General features: G+C 39.5%; 2 protein-coding genes and 1 pseudogene across 7 annotated transcripts in view; 2 read left to right on the top strand and 1 right to left on the bottom strand.

Moving 5' to 3' along the window:
- The first annotated feature begins 809 nt into the window (after positions 1-809).
- On the top strand, positions 810-4,469 carry LOC127411890 (dual specificity protein phosphatase 13-like). The gene is made up of 4 exons (XM_051647749.1): positions 810-874; positions 1,763-1,891; positions 2,205-2,422; positions 3,375-4,469. Coding segments are annotated over exons 1-4 (570 nt in total). The 5' UTR covers positions 810-872; the 3' UTR covers positions 3,596-4,469.
- LOC127411706 (dual specificity protein phosphatase 13-like) lies at positions 4,459-8,701 on the top strand (annotated as a pseudogene).
- A 6,486-nt stretch (positions 8,702-15,187) lies between these two features.
- The window catches only part of LOC127412357 (histone acetyltransferase KAT6B-like), a 53,150-nt gene continuing 42,655 nt past the window's right edge, over positions 15,188-25,682 (bottom strand). For all 6 annotated transcript variants that reach the window (XM_051648638.1, XM_051648644.1, XM_051648641.1 and 3 more), the window contains exons 13-17: positions 23,560-23,791; positions 23,102-23,258; positions 21,783-22,037; positions 19,984-20,257; positions 15,188-19,084 (exon numbers count right to left, since the gene is read on the bottom strand). In XM_051648638.1, the coding sequence (XP_051504598.1) occupies positions 16,401-19,084; positions 19,984-20,257; positions 21,783-22,037; positions 23,102-23,258; positions 23,560-23,791 (3,602 nt within the window). In that variant the 3' untranslated portion in view covers positions 15,188-16,400. The remainder of the gene's footprint in view (positions 19,085-19,983; positions 20,258-21,782; positions 22,038-23,101; positions 23,259-23,559; positions 23,792-25,682) is intronic.

Below are 25,682 nucleotides of genomic sequence, written 5' to 3'. Positions count from 1 at the left end.
AACAAAGAAAAGTTTAGTAAAATTTATTGTGAGTTATTGTGATTCTTTAATGTATGAGGTTACAATAATAGTAAGTAATAACACCTGTTCCCTCTTAAGAGGGAACAGGTGTTCATGGCTTTCACACCCAGGCCATTAATTCCTTTTATTAGCTTCATAAAGCTGTAATTACTATGGGGCTCAAAGCTTGCTTCACCGGTACCGAAAGAACAACTCTTAGTTAAGGCTTTTCCTGTTTTACACATATAGCCTAATTTACTGAACTAAACAGTTTCAGCTTAAATGAAAAGAAAGCAGAATATATTTGATAAGATCTCTGACAAGCTCTTTTACAGAACTTGTTGCTGAAATTGCATGTGCACAAATCTCGCCATTTATCAAAGACTTGCCCTCAAGGCAAGTGAAAGGAACATCTGGATTTGAAGAGTGTTTAACCTAACAGCTGGCTTCATGTGAATGAGACCTCTCGAGATTATGTGCATTAGCCTACACAATGACTCATGATAAAGATGGATGCATGCACTAAAAGCTATGATTGCCCCACCTTTACCTTCTTCTCCACTGCAGGAGTGACTTACATCACTTGGGATCTAGCCAAGATATACACAATATGTGCACATTTAAGATCAGAAAATGTTCAAAACGTCTAGGGAAAGACAGTGCTTAGAAGGTTTCTAAAAGCAAACCAGCCTGCCCACTAAGACCTGGAAGAGCTCTTTGTATCCAGGGAGGTTTATAATTATACACCATTTAAAAAAAGAAACAGCTTCTAAAGGCATATCTGTGGACTGGCTGTCGACAACGTCCCTGACCAAGGAGAGAAGAGCAGGCAACTTGAGAACGAGGAAAGAAAGAAACACTGGCTGGAAAAAATGTAAGTTCACAGAAGGAGGAGAAATTTTCAAGGCTTTTAGAAGGTAACCTTTTGGTGTTTCATACAGCTATTATGTGAAAGATTTTCCATAAAAAGCCCTCAGCATTCACTTTAATGATGTTAAGAGCTGGAGTGTAGTGTCAATGTGCTCTCAAGCTCTAGCAACCAGAAGATTTCACATGCAATGGCCTCAGGTGGGCTCAATAGTTTGATGGGCCCTTTGAAATAAAGAGGGATGGAGAATGTGTCTAAATTGCATGGCAAACCTATTAACATGATAATATACACAATGGCAATGTGCACTGTAATATCTGTTTGCCATCAAATCATGTCGTTATAAGTTCCTGTGAAGCCTTTCTGCAAGTTTTTTCTTAAAAAAATGGTCATATGCTTCATTTTGTTTCTGTTCCACACTTGCACATACATGGACAAACATGTTAAAAAGGCAACAGTGCGGTATGACTGAATGAACAATGACTGTGATTTCTGTAAATTAGGTTAGGTTGCTGAATCAACATCCTTATTGATGCTGGAACAACATTCCTATCAACCAGTAAGATTTTAGTTTAAGGTTAGGTTAGGTTAGGTTAGGGTAAGGGCTAGGATTGGGGTTAGGGTTAAGGTTAGGTTTGGGATTAGGTTTAGGACTGGGGTTGAAACTTCAACAACATTCTCATAACCCTAGAATTTCCCTCTGGTTTTAGGGGTAACTAATAGTTAGGTTTGGAGTTATGGTTAGCTGTATGATAAGGGCTATGTTTGTTTGATAGGAATGTTGTTCCAAAAACAAGAAAAGATGTTGATCAAGGAGCATGTCCTACTTGGAAAAGTCACGGCCACCAAATATGCTGCAGGATACTAGATCTGGCTCTCTTTTTTTTTTTTCAGGATGTCTCTCAAGGAGTTATGTGCCTATGAAACACCCTCTGTTGTTGAAATGCAGAACTTCCTTTTGGCTGACAGACGGCCCACTGGACATGTCAACCAAGTGTGGCCTAATGTGTACATTGGCAATGAGTGCGTATCAGGCAATAAGTCTACCGTTCAAGAAACACATATACAGTGCAACAGGCTGCACCCACAGAGGAATATAAAGGTGCAGTGTCACATGTTAGAAGCAAATCATGACACAGCCAGACATCTAATATATCATCTAACAACCAATAAGACAACCTGATCATATTCACTCTAACATTGTATATGTATTTAGTAGATACTAGGTGTCCATCAATGTGATGTATTAGTGATGGGAATTTAAGGAAAATAACTCTCCATCATGGCTCTTAATAGTTTACAGTACTTAAGATATTCCTTGTTTTTGTATTCTTAGGGTTGCTGCACGAGACAAGCCAATGCTGTACAGTATGGGGATCACACACATTGTGAATGCTGCTAGTGGACCCCCTCATGTCAACACTGGACCTCACTTTTACAGAGACATGTCTATAGATTACTATGGAGTGGAGGCTGATGATTCCTCAGACTTCCTCATAAGTGTATACTTCTATCCAGCAGCAAGGTTCATTCGAGCTGCATTGTCAAAAAACGGTGAGTTAAGCTGCAGGAAACATGACATTCCTCAACAATATTCCTTGATACTCACAAAAATGTAAAGGTAAAATGTGTCATTTTTTGAAGATTCTTCTTCGGTAACAACTTATTATGCAGTGAAACAATAAGTATGCTTTTTGTTGGATGATTTCCCTGAAAAGTGTAAACACTGTGGCTCTGTGGCACTACCAAAATTGCTCCCAACCAAACTTCACCTTAATCTCCAATATTTTCATATTGCTATACTACTTGCATGTACACTCACTGTGCACTTTATTAGGAACACCTGTACACCTGCTTATTCATGTGATTATCTAATCAGCCAGTTGTGTGGCAGCAGTGCAATGCATATAATCAAACAGATATGGGCCAGGTGCTTCAGTTAATGTTCACATCAACCATCAGAATATGAAAAAAATGTGATCTCAGTGATTTCGACCATGGCATGGTTGTTAGTGCCAGATGGGCTGGTTTGAGTATTTCTGTATCTGCTGATCTCTGGGATTTTCACGCACAACAGAGTTCTCTAGAGTTTACTCAGAATGGTGCCAAAAACAAAAAACATCCAGTGAGCAGCAGTTCTGTGGACGGAAACGCTTTATTGATGAGAGAGGTCAAGGGAGAATGGCCTGGTTTGAACTGACAGAAAGGCTACAGTAACTCAGATGACCACTCTGTACAATTGTAGTGAGCAGAATAGCATCTCAGAATGCACAATATATCCTTGAGGTGGATGGCTACAACAGCAGAAGACCATGTTGGGCACTTTATTAGGACCATAGTGTTCCTAATAGATGGCTCAGTGAGTGTATAGCTGACATGTCTGTATGTTAATGTACCATAATCCTTTAAGGTTTTGAATAAATACTGTTATATAAAAAGTTGTACATCACCATATTACCCACTGGTCCAAGGCTTTAAGCTGAATGTCTTGCACTCTGTTCTTTAGGAAGAGTGTTTGTCCACTGTCTGATGGGTGTGAGTCGCTCAGCCACCCTGGTGTTGGCCTTTCTCATGATTTGTGAGGATCTGACTTTAATGGAGGCCATTAAAGCTGTACGCCAACACAGGGACATCTGTCCTAATCCTGGCTTTCTTAACCAACTTCGACATCTTGACATGAGCATCGTCCGAGAGAGGAAGAAAAAACTGGAAGCTAACAAACTGTAACTGAAAACTTGGTAACAATGTAATCAATCCCATTTCAAGGGCCTCCACCCTCACGTCTTTGTGCCAGTTCTATTGGGCCAGATCTTATTTGCTAATACCCCTTGTTCTGCAGTGGCATAGTGGGTATCAGAAGACAAAATTGAAGGGTTTCCTCGTAAACTGTAAATAACTTCCAAAGGGTAGCAGGGTCACAAAATAAATGGCAGTTTTTTAAATATCTTCCAGATGAGACATACTTTGAACTTGTCTTAAAATGAGCCAGCAAGCATGTTTGGCTTTTTTACTGGAGTGAAATGAGACGGTTGTGGCTTGCTCTTTATCATGGGAAGGTGGAAGAGCAATGCATAGCTAAATGTCTTCAGGTTCGATCCCCTGTAGTGACTTTTTTTAATGGGTCTCATATGCCCCAGCATATTAAGCCCATGGATATTTGTTATGACATTGGTGGCCAGTCAAGAATATCATGAAATACTGTAGCAATTAAAATCATTAGTCCAGTGGATAAGACCAAAAATCTTATCACATTGTTCCTTCTGAAACACTTCAAGTTTTTTGTTGCAATTAAATTGGCAGAAATCCATGATTCCCAACCAGGGGTACTTTGTTAGTACAGGTTTTGTTAAATCTGTAGGTCTTTGTAACATTTAAGTGATATTTGTTTAATTAACATTTGTACCAATGATGGTGTATTACCTAGTGTGTTATATTTCAGACTTGTTAAACTCCACCATACAAATAGTACAAATGACTTTTGTTAATCGTTCCATCTGGATTTCATTTATGAATACAGTTGCCGTTAACAAGATTTTTCCTCAGTTAAAGTTTCTCTATGATGGCCTTCAAGAACTGTTAAAACTTACAGTATGATAGACAAACAAGCTCAGGTGTCTCATTAAATAGAGAAGAAATTACAATGTGAGTCTGTGAGTTTGTATCCCACAGTATTTTTGGTTTTTAGCCTTTTGGCCTCTCATTTGCAGATAGAATATGAGACACCATCTACTGTATATATGACCTGCAGTGTCTTCTGCTGACAAACAGACAGCCTTTTAGACCTGTCAGTCACATCTGGCCTGGTCTGTACATAGGAGACGAGAAAGTATTGAACCACTATGTTTTTAGTATTCACAATTTGTAGGTTTTTTCCTATTTCTGCCAGCACTATGCCGTTACCATTTAATCTATGCAAGTAAATGATATAATCAAACACATGTAGACATATAGTGCCCCCAAAAATTATTTGGCCACATTTAAAATGTTACATGCATTATGTAACAAAAATTTAAACCAAGCATACTATACACAGTATAGTACAAACACACTTTTCAAGCAAAACAGTTAGGTTTCAAATGCTAAAACAATAGACATATTTTTCAAAAGTAAGACAAAAGTACTTGGACACTTTCTATTTGTCAAACTTTGTGTTACATGCATAGTTAATGTGACGAACTACACCTGTAGTTACCTGTGTAACTTGAGGGGAAATTACTTCACACATCCACTAAATATCACCTTGGGACCAGTTTGGTAAATGTAATTGAAAAATGTCTAAAAGGATAAGCATAATTTGCTTGCAGATGCCACTTGTTTTTATGTTTTGTATCTAATGCAATGAGATTAATTTTAAATGTGACTGGAGTATCCAAATAGGTTTTTTTTACTGTATGTTAAAACAGCTATTCGTTTCTGGTCATCGGCTCTTGATAAAGGACTCCTTGCTGATCTGGGCATCACTCATATTGTCAACTGTGCCGATGGGCCACATCGCATCAACATAGATACTGACTTCTTCACAGACATGAGTTTATCTTACTGTGGAGTAGAGGCTTCAGATCACCCAGTGTTTGATTTGAGCCAGTATTTCAGCTCCACTGCATCCTTCATTAAAGCTGTGCTCTCTCAAAACGGTAAGTCTGACTTGCTTGACCTTCTACTGGCTATTTTTTGTCAGTGATTGCATAAATACTAAATAAGCAGAGGCAGAACAAAATAATAAACGGAGCAGAACAAAGTCAGCAGGCAACAGTCATTTTAATAAGTGAATATGTACATTTTAACCAATGTCAGTTATAAAGAATAAGTTGGATGGTTCTTTGTGTGCTGCAGGTAAAGTGCTGGTTCACTGTGCAATGGGAGTGAGTCACTCTGGAGCTTTGGTTTTGGCCTTCCTCATGATGTGTGAGAATCTCACCCTTACAGATGCCATCATTACTGTCCAACTGAACAGGGACATCTGCCCCAACTCTGGCTTTCTAGAACAGCTGAGAGCTCTGGACAAACATTTAAAAGAATAATTCACAGAAAGATGAAAATTCTGGCATTATTTACTCAACCTTATGTTGTTCCAAACCCATATAGCAGGGCTCTTCAACTACTACTTGCAGGGGCCAGATTATCCAGATGAAAACTTGATGGGGGACTAACTTTTTTCCATATTTACGTTAAAATGAAAAGCAAAGCTAAACACCATTAATATTAATCGTTTGTCTACATTAAAATAGTCCGGGTTCAATACAAGTTCAATACATCTGGCACCAACAATCATGCCATCCTCCAAATCACTGAGATCACATTTTTCCCCATTCTGATGGTTGATGTGAACATTAACTGAAGCTCCTGACCAATGTCTGTGGCTGATTAGATAATCGCATGGATGATTGTTGGTGCCAGATGGACTGGTTTGAATATTTCTGTAACTGCTGATCTCCTGGGATTTTCGCACACAACAGTCTCTAGTATTTACTCAGAATGGAGCCAAAAACAAAAAACATCCAGTGAGTCTCAGTTCTGTGGAAAGAAACGCCTTGTTAATGAAAGAGGTCAACAGAGAATGGCCAGACTGGTTCGAACTGAAGAATGTTATTCTGAGATGAGGGTTGGCGCTGTTTTGGCGGCACAAGGGGGACCTACATTAGGCAGGTGGTTTTAATATTGTGGCTGATCAGTGTATAAAATACATTTAAAATGGAAAAAAGAGAAAATATCTGTTCTCCATTTTCTGTTCTTCATATGAGCTAACATCACTTCTGTAACTATGTAAGATTTGACTGGACCCAGCAGCTAAGCAATTTGTGTAAAACATTTGATTAAATAAGACCTAAAAGGTTGCAGGTTCATGTTTTGGAGAAGAGTGTAACTGAACTATGCCCAGATAAGCTTCGGTCCGGAATTTTTTCAACTGCGACCGGATAATTGAGTCGCTGGCTGTGTCTCGTTTGGAAGTCTGCATCCTCTGGAGGTCGTATTTGTCGGCCGCATAAGTCATCGAGGATGTCTCGTTTCAGAAAAGCGAGTAGGACACTCCGAATAAGCCTTGTTTCATGGGAATTCGGAGGATGCATGAGGTGTATCCTTCGTGAACACTCACAACCCACAATTCTTTGCTTCAACGGAAAAGTAAAAAAAAACAAAACAAAACAAAAAAAAAAAAAATCAACTGCCCGTAAATATGATGTTCAAACGCAAGGAATGTTAATTCTCAAATTGAAGTACCTCGGAAGATGGGTGCAGAGTATATAATATGTATATTTTAATTATATATTAATATAATTAAAGTATTAGACTAAAAGTACACCTGTAAAATCTATTTTCTTTTCTCTTTACATCTTTATAACTCTCCTAAAATTTACCTCATACATTCCCTTCTGAAGGAACTTGGTTCCCTTCTCACTCAACGCGCTCGCGCTTGTTAAAGAGTGGCGTGCTGTCATAGCAACTATGTTATATCCTGTTTCCGTTTGTCCAACGAAGGCCGTCTCCTTTTAACGTAGCTTCAATGGACACGTCCTACCTAGCACGCATCCTTCGAAACGAGACACAGCCAGTGAGTTGAACTCCAGAACAGAACCAGTCCGACTTATAAACAAATCATTCTTTTGAATGAACCGGTTGGTATAGTTCACGAATCAGACAAAATGTTCGTTCACAAATCATATTGAGCAAGTTTGAATTAGTGATTTGAAGATATAGTCTTATGTTACAGCTTACTGGAGGGGGAGATTATCAGTGTTGGGTGTAATGCATTACTAAGTAATTAATTACTGTAATTAAATTACTTTTCATTGAAAAAAGGTAAAGGGATTACTCTTAATTTTTCAGTAATTTAATTACATTTACTTCTGATGTAATTGCATTAAATACTGTATAGACTATAGAACAATTATATATAATAGTGAATTTAAAATTGAAATTTAACATCTAATGTTAAAATATATGTTTTCTAATTTAATGCTGCCCCCTTAAATTATTTGGCCAGTTCATGAATAATCAATTTGATTTTATATGAATTATTTGAAAGAATTAAAAGAACAGTTTCATGTCTATCCTTGTATTTTTCATCTGGTCGAGGTTGATGAGGGTTTAAGAAAGTAATTAGTAATAAGTAATGCAATTACTTTTTAGACAGAGTAATTAGTACAGTAATCTTATTACACTGTAGATGATGTAATTAGTAGTTAGTAATTAATTACTTTTTTAGTATAATTTACCCAACACTGCAGATTATCAGTGAATAACAACTTGCATTTCTTTGGGTTCCTCACACTGCGCTATCGGATGGCTCCAGATGATGTGGAATAGTCTTGGAATAGTAATTTGGAATACTTTTATGATAGTTTCATGGTGCTTTTTGTCCATTTTGGAGTTTAACACGTGGTCACATAGAACTTTTTTTTATGGAAAAGAGATAAGTGAAGATTCTTCTAAATGTATCCTTTTGCATTATATGAAGAAAAAAAAAATCAACATATGAGTTATGAACAACGTAAGGTGAGTAAAAAAATGACAGAATTTTCTTTTTTGGTTTAACTAACCCTTTAAGCAAAGAGAGGAACACAAACTGTGATATACAGTAAATAACAAGTGTTTTAATACATGCAAGTGACTGAGTATGCAGCTTCATTTCATATTATGAATCAGCTTTTCATGGAAGATGAACTACTGTAATGTGGTATGGCTATAATACTGTTTCCACAGAGAGAAGCTATAAATAAGAAGGCCATTGTGCTGCTATCTCAGGCATGAAGTACGAACGTCAATCCTGCCATTCTGCATACACATTTCTTTACATTTTCTACATTAAAGACACAGGTTGTGTATTTTTAACATACTTAACCTGCATAAACCATAATGTCTAACGGAAATGTAGCTGGCTGACACATTTTTCTAAATATGTGTGCTGGAATTATTTGAAATTCATAAAAATTAAGACCTCGTCTTGCAATAATAGGGCTGCTTTTGTGGGAAAAGAAAGAAGATTTCAAGGTTGAAGAAATAAGTGAACCTGACAAAAAAGTAAAAGGAATTCAACATCACCAATTTAATGACTTCCCTGTCAAGGTGAGTGATGGTGGTGACTGAGGATGAGAGCAGGGGAAAGAAAAAACATCCAGTGCTGATGGTTTTGAAAACCATCCCTCTCCGGAGATGATTCATGTGTCCTTTCACATATCTGGGAAGCGAAAAGCAATTACCATTCCATTTGCAGCAGCCAAACTCGCATTACAGAGACTGTGTTAAACTCGGTTCAAAAAAGAAACACCTTTTGGATTAAATTACAAGCAGCACTCTACAGAGATTTCCTATTTTTGTCAAATTTAGTCACTGGGCGCCAGGAAGGACAGCTGCCTGTAGGAGGGCTCGCAGCAGGCAGTGTGAGGAGGGAATAATTGGCTGGTGGAATTGGGTCCATGCTGTACCAACTTGTCTGGGACAAAAGTCACATTTACTGGCCTTTGAAACTGCCATCTTCCTCCCTTATATCTGTCACGACCCACAAACATGACAACACAAGCATGATCTGTGATCAGAATGTGAATTTTTAGCACTCTGGAAATTAAAAATTATTTTAGTGGAGATAAAATGTACAATCAAAAATGGACCTAAAATTAAAATTCTCTCATTATGAATTCACCCTTGTGTAAAACCGTACTACTTCCTCTCTTGCATAAAAAACAAAAGGAGATGTTAGGTAGAATGTTAGCCTCAGTCACCATTCACTTATATGGTATCTTTTTTCCACACAATGAAAGTGAACCATGACTAATAGTTTTCATGTTGAGGTGAACTATCCCTTTTAGATTTTCACCTGCCTTAATATAAAATGGAGTGGCAAACCTGTATGACATTCTTTTTTCTGTGGAACACAAAATGAGATATTTTGCAGAATATCCAAGTTGCTCTTACCCATACAGTAAAAGTGAATGGTGACGAAAGTCATTTTATGGAAAAGAACAGCTTGGGCATCCTGCAAAATATCTAATTTTGTGTGCAATGGAAGAAAGCAAGTCATGCAGGTTTGAAATGACATGAAGGTGTGTAAATTATAACAGAATATTCAGATTTTAGGGTGAACTATGCTACCTTTAAAAACTGCTCAAAAGCTACATGGAAAAATGTGGCCCAAATGTACATACTGAGTCACATTTAGTGACAATAGCAGGATGTGTGTGGTGGAAACCACAGCGTTATGCTACAGGGAATGAACATCAGGAATAGAGGAGATCTATGACGACACGCTGTACTAACATTCAAAGTAAAATGCAAACAAGCTCTTCATTCACCCTAACAAACCCTTCTCAATGCAGGGAAGCAGCTAAATGCATCTGAACCAACTGGCTGATGCTGTGTGTCTCTACAGTTGGAGGTCGCAAATGTGCCACTCCCTCACCAGCCTTTGCACTGCATGTTACTTAGGTCAGGACTTGTAGATCAATAACCTAAAAATATCATTTCAAATGTGCTGCCTATTCTGGGCCAAGCAGACATGCAGCATTTGCTCAGTACAAACAGGCCACCCCAGGCTGTTATTATTGGAGCAAGTACTTAACGTGACATTTTCACCAAAATATTAGGGGAACAAATGTAATAATTTTTCATGTTTACAGATACAATCATTGAGTGTGTTTACAAGCACGATCTTACGTAGATTATGCTTAAACTGACAATGTGCAAGGTCATGTAAATGCTTTAATTGGCTTTCCTTCATCAAGTAGGGTTGCCACCTTGGCCCTGTAAAATTCCTGGACACCCCATCAATAACAAAAAAGAAGCCTACTGTAATTAGGTACACTAAGCTATTAACAATAGGCATGACTGGAGGTTTTGAAACCAGGAAGTTTTTGCATTCACATAATCAGTGACAAGTGCGATTCAGAGGTTCCATTTTCCCCTAAAAATACATCTGTATTTGAATGCCAGTTAGGGGGAAGAGTTTAATTAAATGCATTCCTCTCCACTGAATTCCATCATTTACAGCTGAAAACTACTTGCTTTTGCCGGCCCTCTGTGAACATTTCTTTTATGTTCAAAAACACTTCCCGTTTCGGCCACTGGGGGCAATGCATCGCATTTCAGTGAGCATTGACCGAGTTTACTTCAACCTTTTCATATGTACCATCACACATATGTGACGGTTAATAACTGGGCCCCACAGAGTAGCGTCACACATATGTGTTTCTGCAACATCCATTCACGTTACAAGCTGCCAGATTCAAATAGGCTTTTACGCCAACATATGCTGTGCTGGTCAAGCGTCCGTTATTTATATTTGCTTAAACAGTTACTCATACAGTCTTTTAAACCACAGAATAAGTTTATTTTATATACATACATCCAACTCGTCACCAAAGTACCACAATAAAAAGTTTACAGCTCTTATACTCACAGTCAATACATCAAGCACAATCTTCCTCCAATGCGTGCCGCCATTTGTTTACATTAGTAGTGGTTGTCATTCGTCAAACAAACAGCTAGTCAAAAAGTATTTTCAAGCACATAATATGTTTATTTTATGTAACAAACAGCCTAATTGTCACCAAAATACCAGATAACAGTTCACAGCTTGTTTATGCACAGCCATCATATCTAAATGTGATCTTCCCATACACGCAGCCACATCTGCTGATTAGGTGCAGATGCAGTTTTCATTCACACAAACAGCAACTCAAACAGTCTTTTTAGGCATATAATATGTCTGTTTTCTGAATCAGACAGCCCATCTATCACAAAAGCACCACGATAACAGTTTAAAACTCATATACTCACAGTGAAAACATGCTGATCGAGCGTGATTATCCGATGCATGCAGCCAAGTCTGTTTACAATAGCGCTTGTCACACACACACACACATACACACACATACACACAAGTTGGTGCAGCTATCCTTATGAGGACTCTCCATAGACAATGATTTTTATACTGTATGAGCTACAGATTCTATCCCCTAACCCTACCCTTAAACCTCACAAAAAAACCTTCTGCATTTTTACATTTTCAAATAAATATTGTTTAGTATGTTTTGTAAATGATTTGAATTATGGGGACACTAGAAATGTCCTCATAAACCACATTTATAGCATAATACCCTTGTAATTACCAGTTTGTAATCTAAAAAAATGTCTTCGTAAACCACCCAAACCCACACACAATGTCTGAGATGTCAAACAGTGCAAAGGCAAACCGGACTGCTGATATTATTTGTTCATTTGTTTTTTTTTACAGCTATAAAAATGAAATAAAACAAAAACAGTACAGCAGACATAACCCATTTGTTCACGTTTACTATATTATATACAGTATTTTTTTATGACAAGAAATAAAAAAAAATACAATAAAAAAATACTTGTCTACACTTTGCCCCCCTCTACCATCTGTGCAGTCACGTGCAAAAATAACTCTCTCCAAGGGGCACTGCAGGGTAACTTAGACCCTACTGTTTCCAAATTCACTGAGAGATCAGAACAAAATTTTCAGCAACAAATAAAAAGTTAAATGATGTAGAGGGCATTCTACATGAAACTCAAATGAAGTGTCCTTTAATAAGGTTCATCTACATGAATCAACCAAACAAACGATTCACTAAAACCGGTGTAAAACCTGTGGCAAGTCAAATATGCAGATCACAGATGCAGATCCCTCCTAACGAGAGCAGCCGAAAGAAGAAGAATTTCTGGACATTTTGCATCCCGGAATAGCGCCATTTTATCCAATGTGTGCAAGTGTTGTGCGCATAACTTTTCACATACTGATGTCAAAAGCAGAAAATAATCCAATGATTTGAATAAGATAATTATTGTATCAGCATATTGGTATGCATGTAAACACCCTAGTTGATACATTAAGTGGCGTATTTTGGAAATTGTATCTTGTTTAAAGAGAGGGGAGCAATTGTGCAGACTGCAGGGAGCACAGACACTTGAGGGCTTAACATTTTCACATATTTGTTTTCACAGGGTAAAGCCCATATCTATAGTAAGCAAAGTTTCAGCAAACTATAGCATTTAATTGCAACCATCTACTTAAAATTGACATCTGTTTTGGCACAATTTGTCATATCAGTGAGATCATGCATACTTGCAAACATTTGCGGTAATGAAGCTCCGAGACATTGACACTGCATGCCTTGTAAAAATTATTACAGTCAAGTGTTTGCTTTCAGGCTAAACCAACAGAGCTTGCAGATCAGAAAACAGCCTTGACATCTTACAGGTCCCTTATTAGCTGGATTAAAACCATAACATGCTGACATGCAATTACAAGATGAATCCATTAAAAAAATAAAACAAGACAAATGTTGCATGATGTTTCCTTTTCTTTTCACTCCAAAGCATAATAAGACTCATATGTTTAACGATGGCAATTAAAAAGCAAGATGGCATCCAAAGAACGCTTACACCAGTGTAGACACATTCAGTCATTATGTCCAGAAGCATTTGAGCTGGAGAAATGGTTTTGGCAATGATCAGGTGAATATGCACAGAGTATTCATAAATCTGGCCCAATGTCTTCATTGGAAATGAGTAAAAATGCTATATTTAAAAGAGTCAAAGAGATTAAAGGGATAGTTCATTGAAGAATTCTGTCATCATTCACTCACCCTCATGTTGTGCGAAACATGTATGACATTCTTTTTTGGAACACAAATGGAGATTTTAGGTAGAATGACAGCCTCAGTTAGCTTTCACTTCAATTGCATCTTTTTTCCACTTAGCTGTGTTCCACATTAGAACAAAAGTTATAAGGGTTTTGAACAACATGAGAATGAGTGAATGCTAACAGATTATTATTATTATTATTATATTTTTGCTGAACTACGCCTTTGTTGAGGGATCATTTTGTCAAGAATGTTAATGTATGATATTCATTTTTGTGTATTACACCACAGCAGTGAGGTTTGCTTGAGACCAAGTAGATATTCAACTGGAAGACAGCTCTAGAGTGCCACCGACTTGAGAAATAGAGAATGAAACCTTCTCAAGGTAACAGGGGAAATGGAATAATGTTGACATTTGTACTTTAAACCTCTCAGAGTTTCTCTAACCTGGAGCTCAATTTATTGACCACGCACTCAGCAAAGCAGAAAGTAAAGAGAGAGACGGGGCATGTTAAATCTCTTTAGATAAGAGGGAAGTAACAGGCACTCAAGGACTCAATCAAGCAATCTTTGTAGAATTCAAATGAGAAGCCCAAAAAGCAGAACCGTTGAAGGCCAGTGTTTCTGATGCAGCTATGCCCCAGGAGACAATCTCACAAGATTAGTGCTGCTGACCTATAAAGTCTTTAATGATTTAGATTGTTTGCTGATATACTATGAATTAAAGGACACTAGAAGACTACCTGGAATATAATTGGATTATCAATTGCTGCACCTCTTTATTTTTATCAGAAAGAAAAAATTAAATTACATTTTGCTAATACAATGCTTGTTCTTTCAAACACATGGCCAGTATGTTTTATAATGGGAAGAAGTTGATCAGCTACTTTGTTTTTGACATATTTTAAACTGAAGTGTGTAGTTTCTGTGCCACCAACACTACCAAACGAAATTGCAAGGTTAATTATTTTCAGTCATTGCAATAAACAGTTTTTAAACAGCTTTCCTGAATACCCCCCATCTGCCATAGATCAAACATACAGTCCCGCATCAAACTCGAGGTATTGATTCGAGTCAATATTGCTGGGTCCGGATGTTCAAACAAACGGCATACTATTTTCATAGCGCTACAAAGACAATGCTTTGAAGGAAATCAACCTATGAATAGCTTGCTTGTAGTGGTCTCTGCATATTAAAAAGTCAGCTTTAAACATTTGTATGAACATGACTTGTTGATTCCAATGAACATGTGAAAGAACATCATTGTATATGCACTATGCATTGCAGCTAAACTAAGCACATCCAACTATAAGATAATAGGCACAAAAAATACAAAAGATAAAAAAAAAATAAAAAGGTCTAATACAAATTTGGAGCCAAGTTGACACAATGTAATGTATAGCGCAAACATTTTTTATTTGCGGTCAAGAATCATGTTTCTTTTTACTGCTATGAGGTATTTGATTTATGCTCCATTGTACAACTGGATTATACTGTATATTTAGAATGAACATTATTGGATATGTCATCTAAATTTTTCCATCCTCTACAGCCAAAAATCAGCTATTTCTCCATTCAGGAAATAAGGGATTATGAGTCCCTGCTCTCTACAAAATTGTTTCCAACCATCACAATATATTTGAAAATCTATTGGCTGTAATAGTTCCTTTCAAAAAAGAAAGAGCAAAGCGAATCACAATGAGTATGAGACCAAATGCACTTTTAAGTCTGTCAGTGGCTCATCATAATTTATTTTCTGCTAAAATGTACAGCATTTAAGTGACCGATTAAAAAGGTAACTCATATATACAGGACTGTTGCTCTGTTAATTAGTACAGTCAGGATATCCCTCTTACGTCAAACTGCCATTCTGTACAGGTACAAAGGCTACAAAATAAGCTATACAAACAGACACAGATACAATTTACCTTTTTACATGCCATCTGTTTTGTCTATCAACAAGGCTACTGTTCTACATTTCAGTAAAATATAAATCAGATGTTTTATAAAGATAAAAAAAATCTACAGATGGAATGAAAATGTAAGTTTAAAGGCATTTCATAAAAGACAGACTTTGGAGTAAATTGACACTCATAATAATAATTTTGCAACTCTGCCCCATGAAATGTTTTCCCCCATTGATTTAGATTTCTACATGTACAAATACTGACATTTACTGTTCTTTGCTATTGTGACAGAAATTGCTTTAAAATTGTATAAAAACAGAAAGCTGCCTCAGGTAAAGAAACTTGTTCTAAAGTAACAAATTATACACAATTCGCAATAGAACCTTCCAAGCCGAACATGATGATGTTTCAAATCTTTACAGTATTAGAATCAACCAAAATATAATTTCATTTTTTCCTTCCATATGAGGAAAACCTTACCAAGGCCATACATTGAATATAAAATTGCTTGCTATTAAGCACAACACTGTACAGTACTACTCTGATGCACTGTCACTAACAAAGACGTTATAGCATGCCTAGTATAACCTTACATTTAAAAAAATATAAAAGTTGATTTACAATAATTTAAATAATATGACGACATGAGTACAGACTTACATGTATAACCTTGCGATTGCTAAAGGTACATTGAAAAGGCTCTTTTGTCCAAAAACAATGCAGGCACATTTAAAGGTTCCATAATGCAGGTTCCAACTTAAAGAAAATGTAATCTCCATGAAACTGCAATGCAGTTTGGGGGGAGATTTACACTTACACAAATGTTACATTTTTAAATCTTATGCTGTAAGGCTTCCCATAAATAGGGGAAAAATCTAAAATTTTGCCAATAAACAAAACTTTTTTGCATTCTTACCAAGTGCTGGTTCTTTCAGAAAGATCCATAAAAGCGAACATTAACAAGGAAAGAAAGAAACCAAAATACCTCAAGTCAACATCACTACCCTTTCATTTTCAGGTCAATGATTATCGTCTCATATAAGGCCCATTTAAGGGTTGTTTGGACATGCCAGTATTCACATAACCATGATGACCTGCTGGACTGTACATCATATTGCCATGTGGAGGGGCCTGCATGGGCTGCTGTGGGTAAGGCTGAGTACCCATCATGCCCATCTGCATAGAGTACTGTGGAGATTGATTCATATAAGTATGATTGCCATGGTAGCCCCCATTCATCATGGGCTGTGTCACTCTATAAGTGTTCATTGTGTTAAGAGGTGCCATATTGACGTTTACGTTCATTGAGTTGACGTTGTAAGCTGGTGCGGGCATGAGGTTGACCCCCATGTTCATCCGCGACGGCATAGTCAGTGTCCTACCAGGAGCCTGCATGGCTACAGTCTGAGGACCCCTACCGTACATCTGCTGCTGGTGGTGGGGTGGCAGAGGGGATGACTTGGAGCGAATGGACACAGGGTGATGGTGGTGATTCTTGGGGGCCATTTGTGTTTGTAGTCTCTGGGAGGGGGCCAAGTTCATGTTGGGTGTAGCCATATTGCGCTGCAGCATCATGGGGGGTGGGGTCATGTTAGGGGGAGGAGTCACAGTAGCCTGCGACTGAGGTCCAGTGACCGAGTGCTGTTGAGACAGCGACACCAGCGCAGGATTGTGAGGACCGAGCTGTGTGGACAACGAGCCGTTGTTGTTTGCATAGGATGTGATGGAGTGCGAGGCAGAATGGTTAAAGGGCAAGGGGTGGTCCATAAGTGTGTTGGTGAGCTGCTGGAGTTTAGCCAGGCTGAAAGTAGCTGAGGGCTGGCCGTAGTGTCCTCCTCCATACTCTCCCTGGCCCATCCGGTCATACAGGCCCAGGTTGGTGGAGGGGTTGTTTGATTCTGGGATGTCAGGGAGTTGCATGGGTGGAGCGAAGCTGGCGGACATGGAGCAGTGCGACAGAGGTTGCTGGTACTGATGTTGTGGATGTTGGTGATGTTGATGATGTGGGTGGTGCTGGTGATGGCTGTGGTGATGAGTGTGGCTAAGTCCATGCCCATGTCCATGCCCGTGCCCATGCCCATGTGGATGGCTGGGCTGCCTCTCAGGCACACAACCTTGTGGAGACTTCACACTGCATCGCTGAGGGGAGCTCATGCTGGTTTGCTGGAGCATGCTGCAAGTGCCAGTATTGTTCACCACAGGACCGGCCATCTGCTGGGACACGGCACAGCTGCTCTGACTGTGGCTGCCACCAGAAGAGAGGTTGCCAAAGGAACAGCTGCTCTGGGAGGATGTGCCCGCTCCTGCTCCCGTGCCACAAATGCTGTTGCCAAGCGTGGAGTCATAACTGCTGGGATTCTCATAATTCTCAGTGGTGCTCTCGATGCTGCCCAGGTCACTGAAGCCGCTGTCCACCACCTGCTGAGAGTGGTCCGAAACCGAGGGGACATCCATTATTGGGCTGGTCTCCATGTTATTATGAAGCGAGTGCACAGAGACAGTGCCCTGATCGGGGCTTATCTGTGTGTACCCGCTTTCTAAAATGGACACGGCTGGACTGTTGACTGATCGAACAGACTGGCTCGGGTGAGAATGGACAGAAGACAGAGGGCTGCTGTGATCTGACTGCTGGCAGTCATCCACGGGACTCTGCTCAACATGCACATATCTCTGTAGGCTGTGGCAGGCCTCCTGGGTCTCCACACAGTCCTGGAAGTGCCTCTCCTGCTCAGACTCTTGAGTCAGAGACTGCACTGCCTGGGCGGTCTCCATGTCAATCTCAGGGCAGATGTTATGATCCTCCTTTATTGCAGGGGTCAAGGGGCCCATATGCTTTTCATCAGGCTTCTGAATGTTATCCTCTTCCTCTGATTCTGAGTCTGGAGGATGATCAGAGTCCACAGTGTCAGCCTGTTGTGTATCCAAGCTGCACACACTTTCAGACGCAATCTCTGTTGAGCACTGAAGAGGTGCATCTACAGGGCTTGTCTGTTCTTCAGTATCTTTATTATTATTACTTATAGTTGAAACTGGCTCAGAGTCTTCAGTAAGGTCTCTTTCTGGTATTGGCTCAGGGTCCTCCATTCTCTGCTCGTGGCTATCATCTTCATCATCTGCATCGTGATCGTCCACATGAGTTGGTTCTGGTTCTTCGTCCTCATCCTCTTCCTCATCTCGTTCCCCAGAGCCCTTATCAACCCTGCTTTCCTCTTTACCCTCTGGTTTCAGGTCCTTGACTTCCTCCGTATTCTCAGCTGACTGTTCCGTATCGTCCACTGGATCTGGTGTTGTCTCATTGGTCTCATCACCACAGGGAGAATTTTCTACAGTGTCAGACTTGTCTGTCGACTCATCCTCTTTCCCTGTGTGAGATTCGAGTGGGTCGGGGCTGTGGGCCTCTGAAACGCAAGGGTCCGGGTCGGGGCTGTGGGCCTCTGAAACGCAGGGGTCCAGCTCTGGGTCTCTTGGTCTGAGGTCTCTGATAGACTCGCATGGCTCTGAGAAGGAAGCAGGGCTGGCAACCTGCTCCTCCTCTTGCTCTTGTTCCACTGTGACCATTGGCGTTTCAGGAGGTGTGTAGAGGTTGAGCTTAAAGCCCATTTTGCGCTCCTTCAGTCTCCATTTGGGAGGGCCTCGTTTGACACCTTTGGGCCAGCCTTTCTTCCGTTTTACAGGTCGAGGATTGTCCTTTTTCACTGCTTCAGAAAAGCCTAAAAATGAAAAATAATTTACATTTAGATTTCAAATATGCAAAAACAGTTTTAGCGTTTAGTGTAAAAAATAAAACCAAGGGATCTAGCCCGGGATGCTGATTGGTCAATACGCTGTTCCAGTCATGCTACAATCCCTGATACAGTAAGAGTTCAGAGGTGAAACAAAAGGGACTGGATTCATGAAAATATTAAGAAAAAATCTAAGAAACTTGTAAAAATAAAAGGGATAGCTAAGAAGTACGTAAGAAGGTATCTAGCTAAAAACGTATAAATCCTAAGACTTTCAGGAATACAAAATATTAACCTTATTCTTAAAAGGTGCAATATGTAACAATTTTCATGTAATATCCAGTCTCTTTGTACGTTACGTAATTGTTTTGTCTGTTGCTCGCTCGCTCGCGTCCCTATGGAGCGTGCGCACAAACGTGAGCACGAGCAACAGGTAGCTGGCTGCAGTTCACTTAACGGACACAGGTGTCATTAATAACAAGGGTTTCTGAATCTTACATACTGCACCTTTAAGTTAAAAGAAAATAGTGGTTAAAAATAATTTTATTCTTAAGAATGTTTTGTGACTCCTGCCCCTGTTCACCATATCACTGCACAGGACCAATAGCTGATCATTATTGTTGTTGCATAGCAATGTTCTATTATGTCAGATCTTGTAGCGTACCTTACTACATTTTTATTTTATTTTTTTTATGAAAATGTGTATCCTTAATATTTCTATTATTAGGTAGTAACCATTTTATGTTAGGTACTTAAAGCCCTCAACATTTTGAATATAGTCATGGCTGCTGCACGTCATGCCTAACAGCACATTTTGCTGTGACTATATTCACAAGATAACAGCCTCTCGTATCTTATTACAAATAAAATAACATTTATTGCTTTACCTTCCACATTCCCTCCTTTAGACTGATTTGAGTGATTGTCATCTCTTTGTCTCCTTGGTCTTCCAGGCCGACGTACGGCTACTCTCTGGCTCTTCCCCTCTTCCTCATCCTCACTGCCGCCCCTCCTGCTGGGTTGTGGTAGAGGGCTTTCTACATCAGAGTTTTCAAATGGCTCATCTAGCACCTCTGTTCTTTCTGAGATGGTCTCTGTGGTAACACTGCTGTTGATTCGTGTTCTCCTTCGCCCTCTCTTCCGTCGCAGAGTTGGTGCCCGCTACAAAAGCAAATACATATACAGTGAGGCAATTCCCTAAACTGCAAACATTTGCTGAAGTGCATATTGTATGTTTGAGAACAACTTGTGCTTGAGAATTAAATAAACACAGGGATATGTCAAAGAATGTTAGACTTAACTGTCATAGCAAGAGTGGGGCACTTTTTTTGTCGAAGTGTCTCTGGTGCCCTCTAATCCAAAAAGCAGAGTTTTGGAGGAGACAGATATGGTCAAGGGTGATGCTAAACATAGGGAAATGTGGCTGCACTGTGAATGGGTTGTTTCATGATCTAAATGCAAAGGCCCATCATTTAGACCACATTGCCTACACCACAGGCCATTCATTTGGAAAGCTTAGCCTGCCCAAAACCCCAAATGAGAGTGTAGAGGATCAAGCTGACCACAAGTTCCTCACAACATTCCCTCCCCCAGGCATTCTCGGATAGCAGTATCCCAATGCAAATAATCTGCAGCATTACTTGGTAATGCAGACCCAAGATTTTTCCCACACAAATCATGCGAACAGTATTACTTAATTATGGATTTAAGGACTGATGGAAATTTCTGTAAAAAGAGTTTGCATCTTTTTCCATACGCCAACTCACAAATATGCTTACTGAATACTGAAGGATTTCCAATGTGAACAATGAGAACACACAGAAAGCTACATAAGAAATGCATCTATTTAGAGTGAAACCACCCTAGATTAGGGATGTGCAAAATTACTTTTTCAAAATCGACTAGTCTTGAGCTGAATGACTAGTCGACAAATCAGTCCTAAGGAAGCCCTGTATTTTTAGGCTGGTTGAGTTTACCTAAGCCCAATTCAAACACATTTCTTATGGGAGTGTTTACATAATATGCATTCTTGTGTTCAAAATCATCTAGACTCGGTGCAACGGAACAGAATGCAGGGGTCTTGAGATGCTTTTTAAAAGTAGGACTTTTTTTTAACTGAAAAAAAAAATAAAATAAAAAACGCTGATGGCACGAAGCAAAAAATTAAATAAAATTGCCATACACGTCTGCCATCATGACCCATATCTACCCTAGACTAACAACAATAGCCTCTTTTCCACCACTGGGCCGAACTGTTCTCGTTTCGAAACCGTTCTATTCTGTGCCGATCCAGGCCAGCCAGCATGGTTACAGATTTTTTTCTTCCACTGTGGTGCTGAAAACAGACTTCGAATGTACACAAGAAATACGTCAGTCGTTATCTTGGTAACGCAAGAGTTTAAGGACCGCGTGAGAAGTGTGTTTACTTAGCCCAAGTGCGCTTGGCCAGCTAAAGAAAAAAACGAGTAACCTTGGCAACTGACAAGTGACCAATCTTGAGTGGCGACATCACTACAGGCATTCCACCAGCACAGTTGAACACGGTTGTCTAACCGTGCTGAGAACGGTTTCTAATGGTGCCGTACCGAATCATGCCCAGGTGGAAAAGCTACTGTAACCATTCCCCACCGTGCTCAGAAACGTTCTGCCCGATGGTGGAAAAGAGACTAATGATTGTGATCTTTACCTTTCTCTTGAGCCCATGCCCAGACTGGGATTTGATTGCATCGATGTCTTTGTCATCTTCATCATCATCCTCTTCATCATCACTGCTGCTTTCCTCGCACACTTCTAAATCTTTACCAGCATTATTTGCAAAGAGTGTATAGGAGTATCTTCTGCTGAAGTTCTTGCACTTGGTTAGTGGAGGTCTTCTGCTGGTGTAACCCATCCCTGTTGCCAAATTCATGCTCGACGCACTGCAGTCTGCACGCTCTCCTGCCTGTTATTCCAAACAAACACAAACATAAGCTCGCCTGAGCCGATCTGTACAGGCTGAAGCCAAGCAGACAAATAATCTCTCTGTTATCCACTTTGCTTTAGCAGCGCCCCTGCAGTGCAGAGATTGTTTCTTGATTAGCCGTTGATCTCAGCAACATTTATGTTTAAGTGGCTGTGGAAGATTACATTTCATGGGACATTCAGAAGCATTAATAATACAGAGCTTTGATTTAGGTCACTCAGGGAGCTGGGTTACTTTTGAAAGTGCTTTCAGCTATCTCTAGGTTAAATTTAGCTCACTTTCATGCAGGCATCATCTTGTGGCTAATAATGCAGAGCCTAGGAAGGAGTGAGTCTCCTACGCTTATTGTGATCTTCCTATAGAATAGGTGTCATTTAAAACACAGACTGGACTTAGATACTGCCATCAAAACAGCCTTTGATCATCTTACCAATTGTATTTGAGTTCAGTATTCTGCCCTGCAAAGGCCAAACACAGTAACTACACTTTGTCAAAATTGAGTTAAAATGAATGACCAAAATCTCAAAGACAGGTTAGTTTGGATCAACTATGCTGAGATTCACAGAAAACAGAGACTATGGATAATCCACATTAGGCTGGACAATCAAAAACCTTTGAAGCCATTTTTCTTAGTTTCGGAGCTGCCATAGTTACTGTGATTTGGCTTTGTTGGGGAGTATTATGCAAAAGCAGAGCGTTCTGCAAAATCTGTGGCAAACAAGTGAACAGTGCAGACAAAGAACATAGTAATTTGATGCGAGACAGCTGTAATTGTAAACTGGACAGCAAGTCACCCCAATGAACTCGCTTATCAAGGCTCTGCGTATGCTTGGAATACAGCAAATATCCAGTATATAAAAACATTTTGCTGGTGTAATAATAAAAGGTGCACCTTGAAAAGCCCTGAATTAAAGCAAACATTTTTAATGTCAGAACTCCCTGTACTTCGATAGACAAACAACATTAATAAAACTGCATTCAGTAACAGTATAAGTGATCAAGGACAGCATCAAAACATCAATGGACCTTTAACGAATGCCTACCTGTGCCCCAGCCCTCTGGAGCTCCAATGATGGGCTTCTGCAGACTGAAACTGGAGTCCATCTCAGGTAATCAGGGTCAACCTCATGAAGTCTAGGATTCTCTCTCAATCTTTCCATGTGTTCTTGGATCATCTGACATCTTTGGATGATCACAAACCTAAACAAACATGCACACAAACAGAAACATGTTAGGAAATGGTATTCCACAAACACATAATAAATCTTTAACATTGAGCTGAACAGCAGTGTTAAGGAAATTACATTTGCATCTTTTGATGCATGCATTCCTTTTAAAGTAAATAAAATGATATTTAAACAAAAGTTACAAAAACAATTTGTTAGAAAAACACTGCTGTACAGTTGTAATGATTCTACTAATGTCTGTGGAGATAATATACTTCACTGTGAGCTTGTGAGTGAATTGTCAGATTGACAGATACCACAACAGGCCAACCCACCTGCCATTCTGGAAATCAATCATGTTGAGCTGTTGAAGTGTGGTAGCGATGTCATGTGGACACATGCCCGTGGCACGGCTCATTCCCCTGATGCTGACACTTTTATCTGGGTGGTTGTGCATGTACTCCAGTATGACACTTTTCCAATAAGCCAAGTAGGACAGACGACCCAGATCAGATAGAGGCTTCTCTGGGGAGCCAGCCTGGCCCTCCAGTCTGGAAAGTAAGTAACCTGGAAAGACAGAGAGAGAGACAAAGAGAGATAATGAAACAAGATTGCTGAGGGTTGTTGTCAGATCAGATTTGAGTGTCACTTTGACAAAACATAAAACAGCTCAATAACAATTTATGAAGATGTGGCGTAACCCTTATCTGCCATCTCTTAAAGTCCAGGGGCAGATTTTGCAGGCTTGGACTGAATGCTTTTTTTCATATAAAACACATGCAAATTTTTCTTTAAAGCCAAAAAGAGGGCCAGTTTTGGCTCCTCTGAAAGGTCCATCACAGGTTATGATGCATGATGGGAGACAATCAGCATCAGAAAGGGATACAAATAAGTGTAGAAAGTGTAGTCTTATATTAACAGTGAAGAAAAGAAATGGGGGAAAAAATGTCCAAGAGAAAGGGCCTGTCTTATAGTAGTTGTTCACCCAAAAATGAAAATTCTCACATCATTTACTCACCCTCATGCCATCCCAAATATGTATGACTTTCTTTCTTCAGCTGAACACAAACAAAGATTTTTAGAAGAATATCTCAGCTCTGTAGGTCCTCACAATGCAAGTGAATGGTGACCAGGCCTTTCAAGCTCCAAAAATCACAAAGGCAGAATAAAAGTAATCCATAAGACTCCTGTCACTAAATCTGTCTTCAGAAGCGATATAAGTGTGGGTGAGAAACAGATGAATATTTAAGACCTTTTTTTTTTTGACAATAAATCTCCACTTTCACTTTATTTCACATTCTGAAAGTGGAGTCTTATGGAGGATTAATTTTATGCTGTCTTTGTGCTTTTTGGGTGAAAGGTCTGGTCACCATTCAGTTGCACTGAATAAAACTACAGAGCTGAGATATTCTTATAAAAATCTTCATTTGTGTTCTGCAGAAGAAAGAAAGTCTACATATCTGGGATGGAATGAAAGTGAGTAAATGATAAGAGAATTTAAATTTTTGGGTGAACTATCCCTATCAGCCATTTAGTGGTGTGGAAACCTGACAGGATCGCTCACATAAGGATAACAGTCAAGCACACAAAAGTCTTCAAGTAAAATGTACAAAACAACAACAACTAAAATAATAATAAAACATTTTTAGCCATCTTTTGATTTGATCGATTTGAAGTTCTAACAGATAGCAATAAGCAAAGTCAGAATTACGTAATCAGACTGAAAATGTCCAGATGACCGGAAAGTATTTTAGTCTTTTTGCAATTCAATACTAATATGTAATGGTTCTGCTTATTCTACACAGAGGGCAAATAAAAATCAAAACATTAGCAAACATTCATTGTGTTTACGGGCATGCTAAATCTTTTGTTTAAATTTTTTTTTAATCCTCTTTTCTCCCCAATTTTGGAATGCCCAATTCCCACTACTTACTAGCTCCTCGTGGTGGCGCCGTTACTCACCTCAATCTGGGTGGTGGAGGACAAGTCTCAGTTGCCTCTGCTACTGAGACTGTCAATCCGTGCATCTTATCACGTGGCTTGCTGTGCATGACACTGTGGAAACTAACAGCATGTGGAGGCTCATGCTACCTTCCGTGATCCAGGCGCAACTTAACACGTGCCTCATTGAGAGTGAGAACCACTCATCGCGACCACGAGGGGGTTACCCCATGTGACTCTACCCGCCCTAACAACCGGGCCAATTTGGTTGCTTAGGAGACCTGGCTGGAGTCACTCAGCACACCCTGGATTCGAACTCGTGACTCCAGGGGTGGTATTCAGCGTCAATACTCGCTGATCTACCCAGGACCCTCACTAAATCTTTTTTTTTTAAATAACGGAGTACAATGAAAAAGACTCCACTAGGCATTCTTTCCTAGTGACCATCTAGTCTGAAACAGATCCTTTTTTTCTTCAAAGCAAGACACAGATAAATATGTTCATGATGCAAAGAATC

This window comes from Myxocyprinus asiaticus, chromosome 21, assembly GCF_019703515.2.
Source record: "Myxocyprinus asiaticus isolate MX2 ecotype Aquarium Trade chromosome 21, UBuf_Myxa_2, whole genome shotgun sequence".
Classification (NCBI taxonomy): Eukaryota; Metazoa; Chordata; class Actinopteri; order Cypriniformes; family Catostomidae; genus Myxocyprinus; species Myxocyprinus asiaticus.
This window is presented reverse-complemented; position numbering and strand designations above follow the sequence as displayed.

What these genes read in the sequence shown, in the direction of transcription:
- LOC127411890 (XM_051647749.1), top strand. An exon ending in AATGTGTACATTGGCAATGA is followed by an intron (nt 1,892 to 2,204) that starts GTGCGTATCAGG and finishes TTGTATTCTTAG; the next exon opens with GGTTGCTGCACGAGACAAGC. An exon ending in AGCTGCATTGTCAAAAAACG is followed by an intron (nt 2,423 to 3,374) that starts GTGAGTTAAGCT and finishes TCTGTTCTTTAG; the next exon opens with GAAGAGTGTTTGTCCACTGT.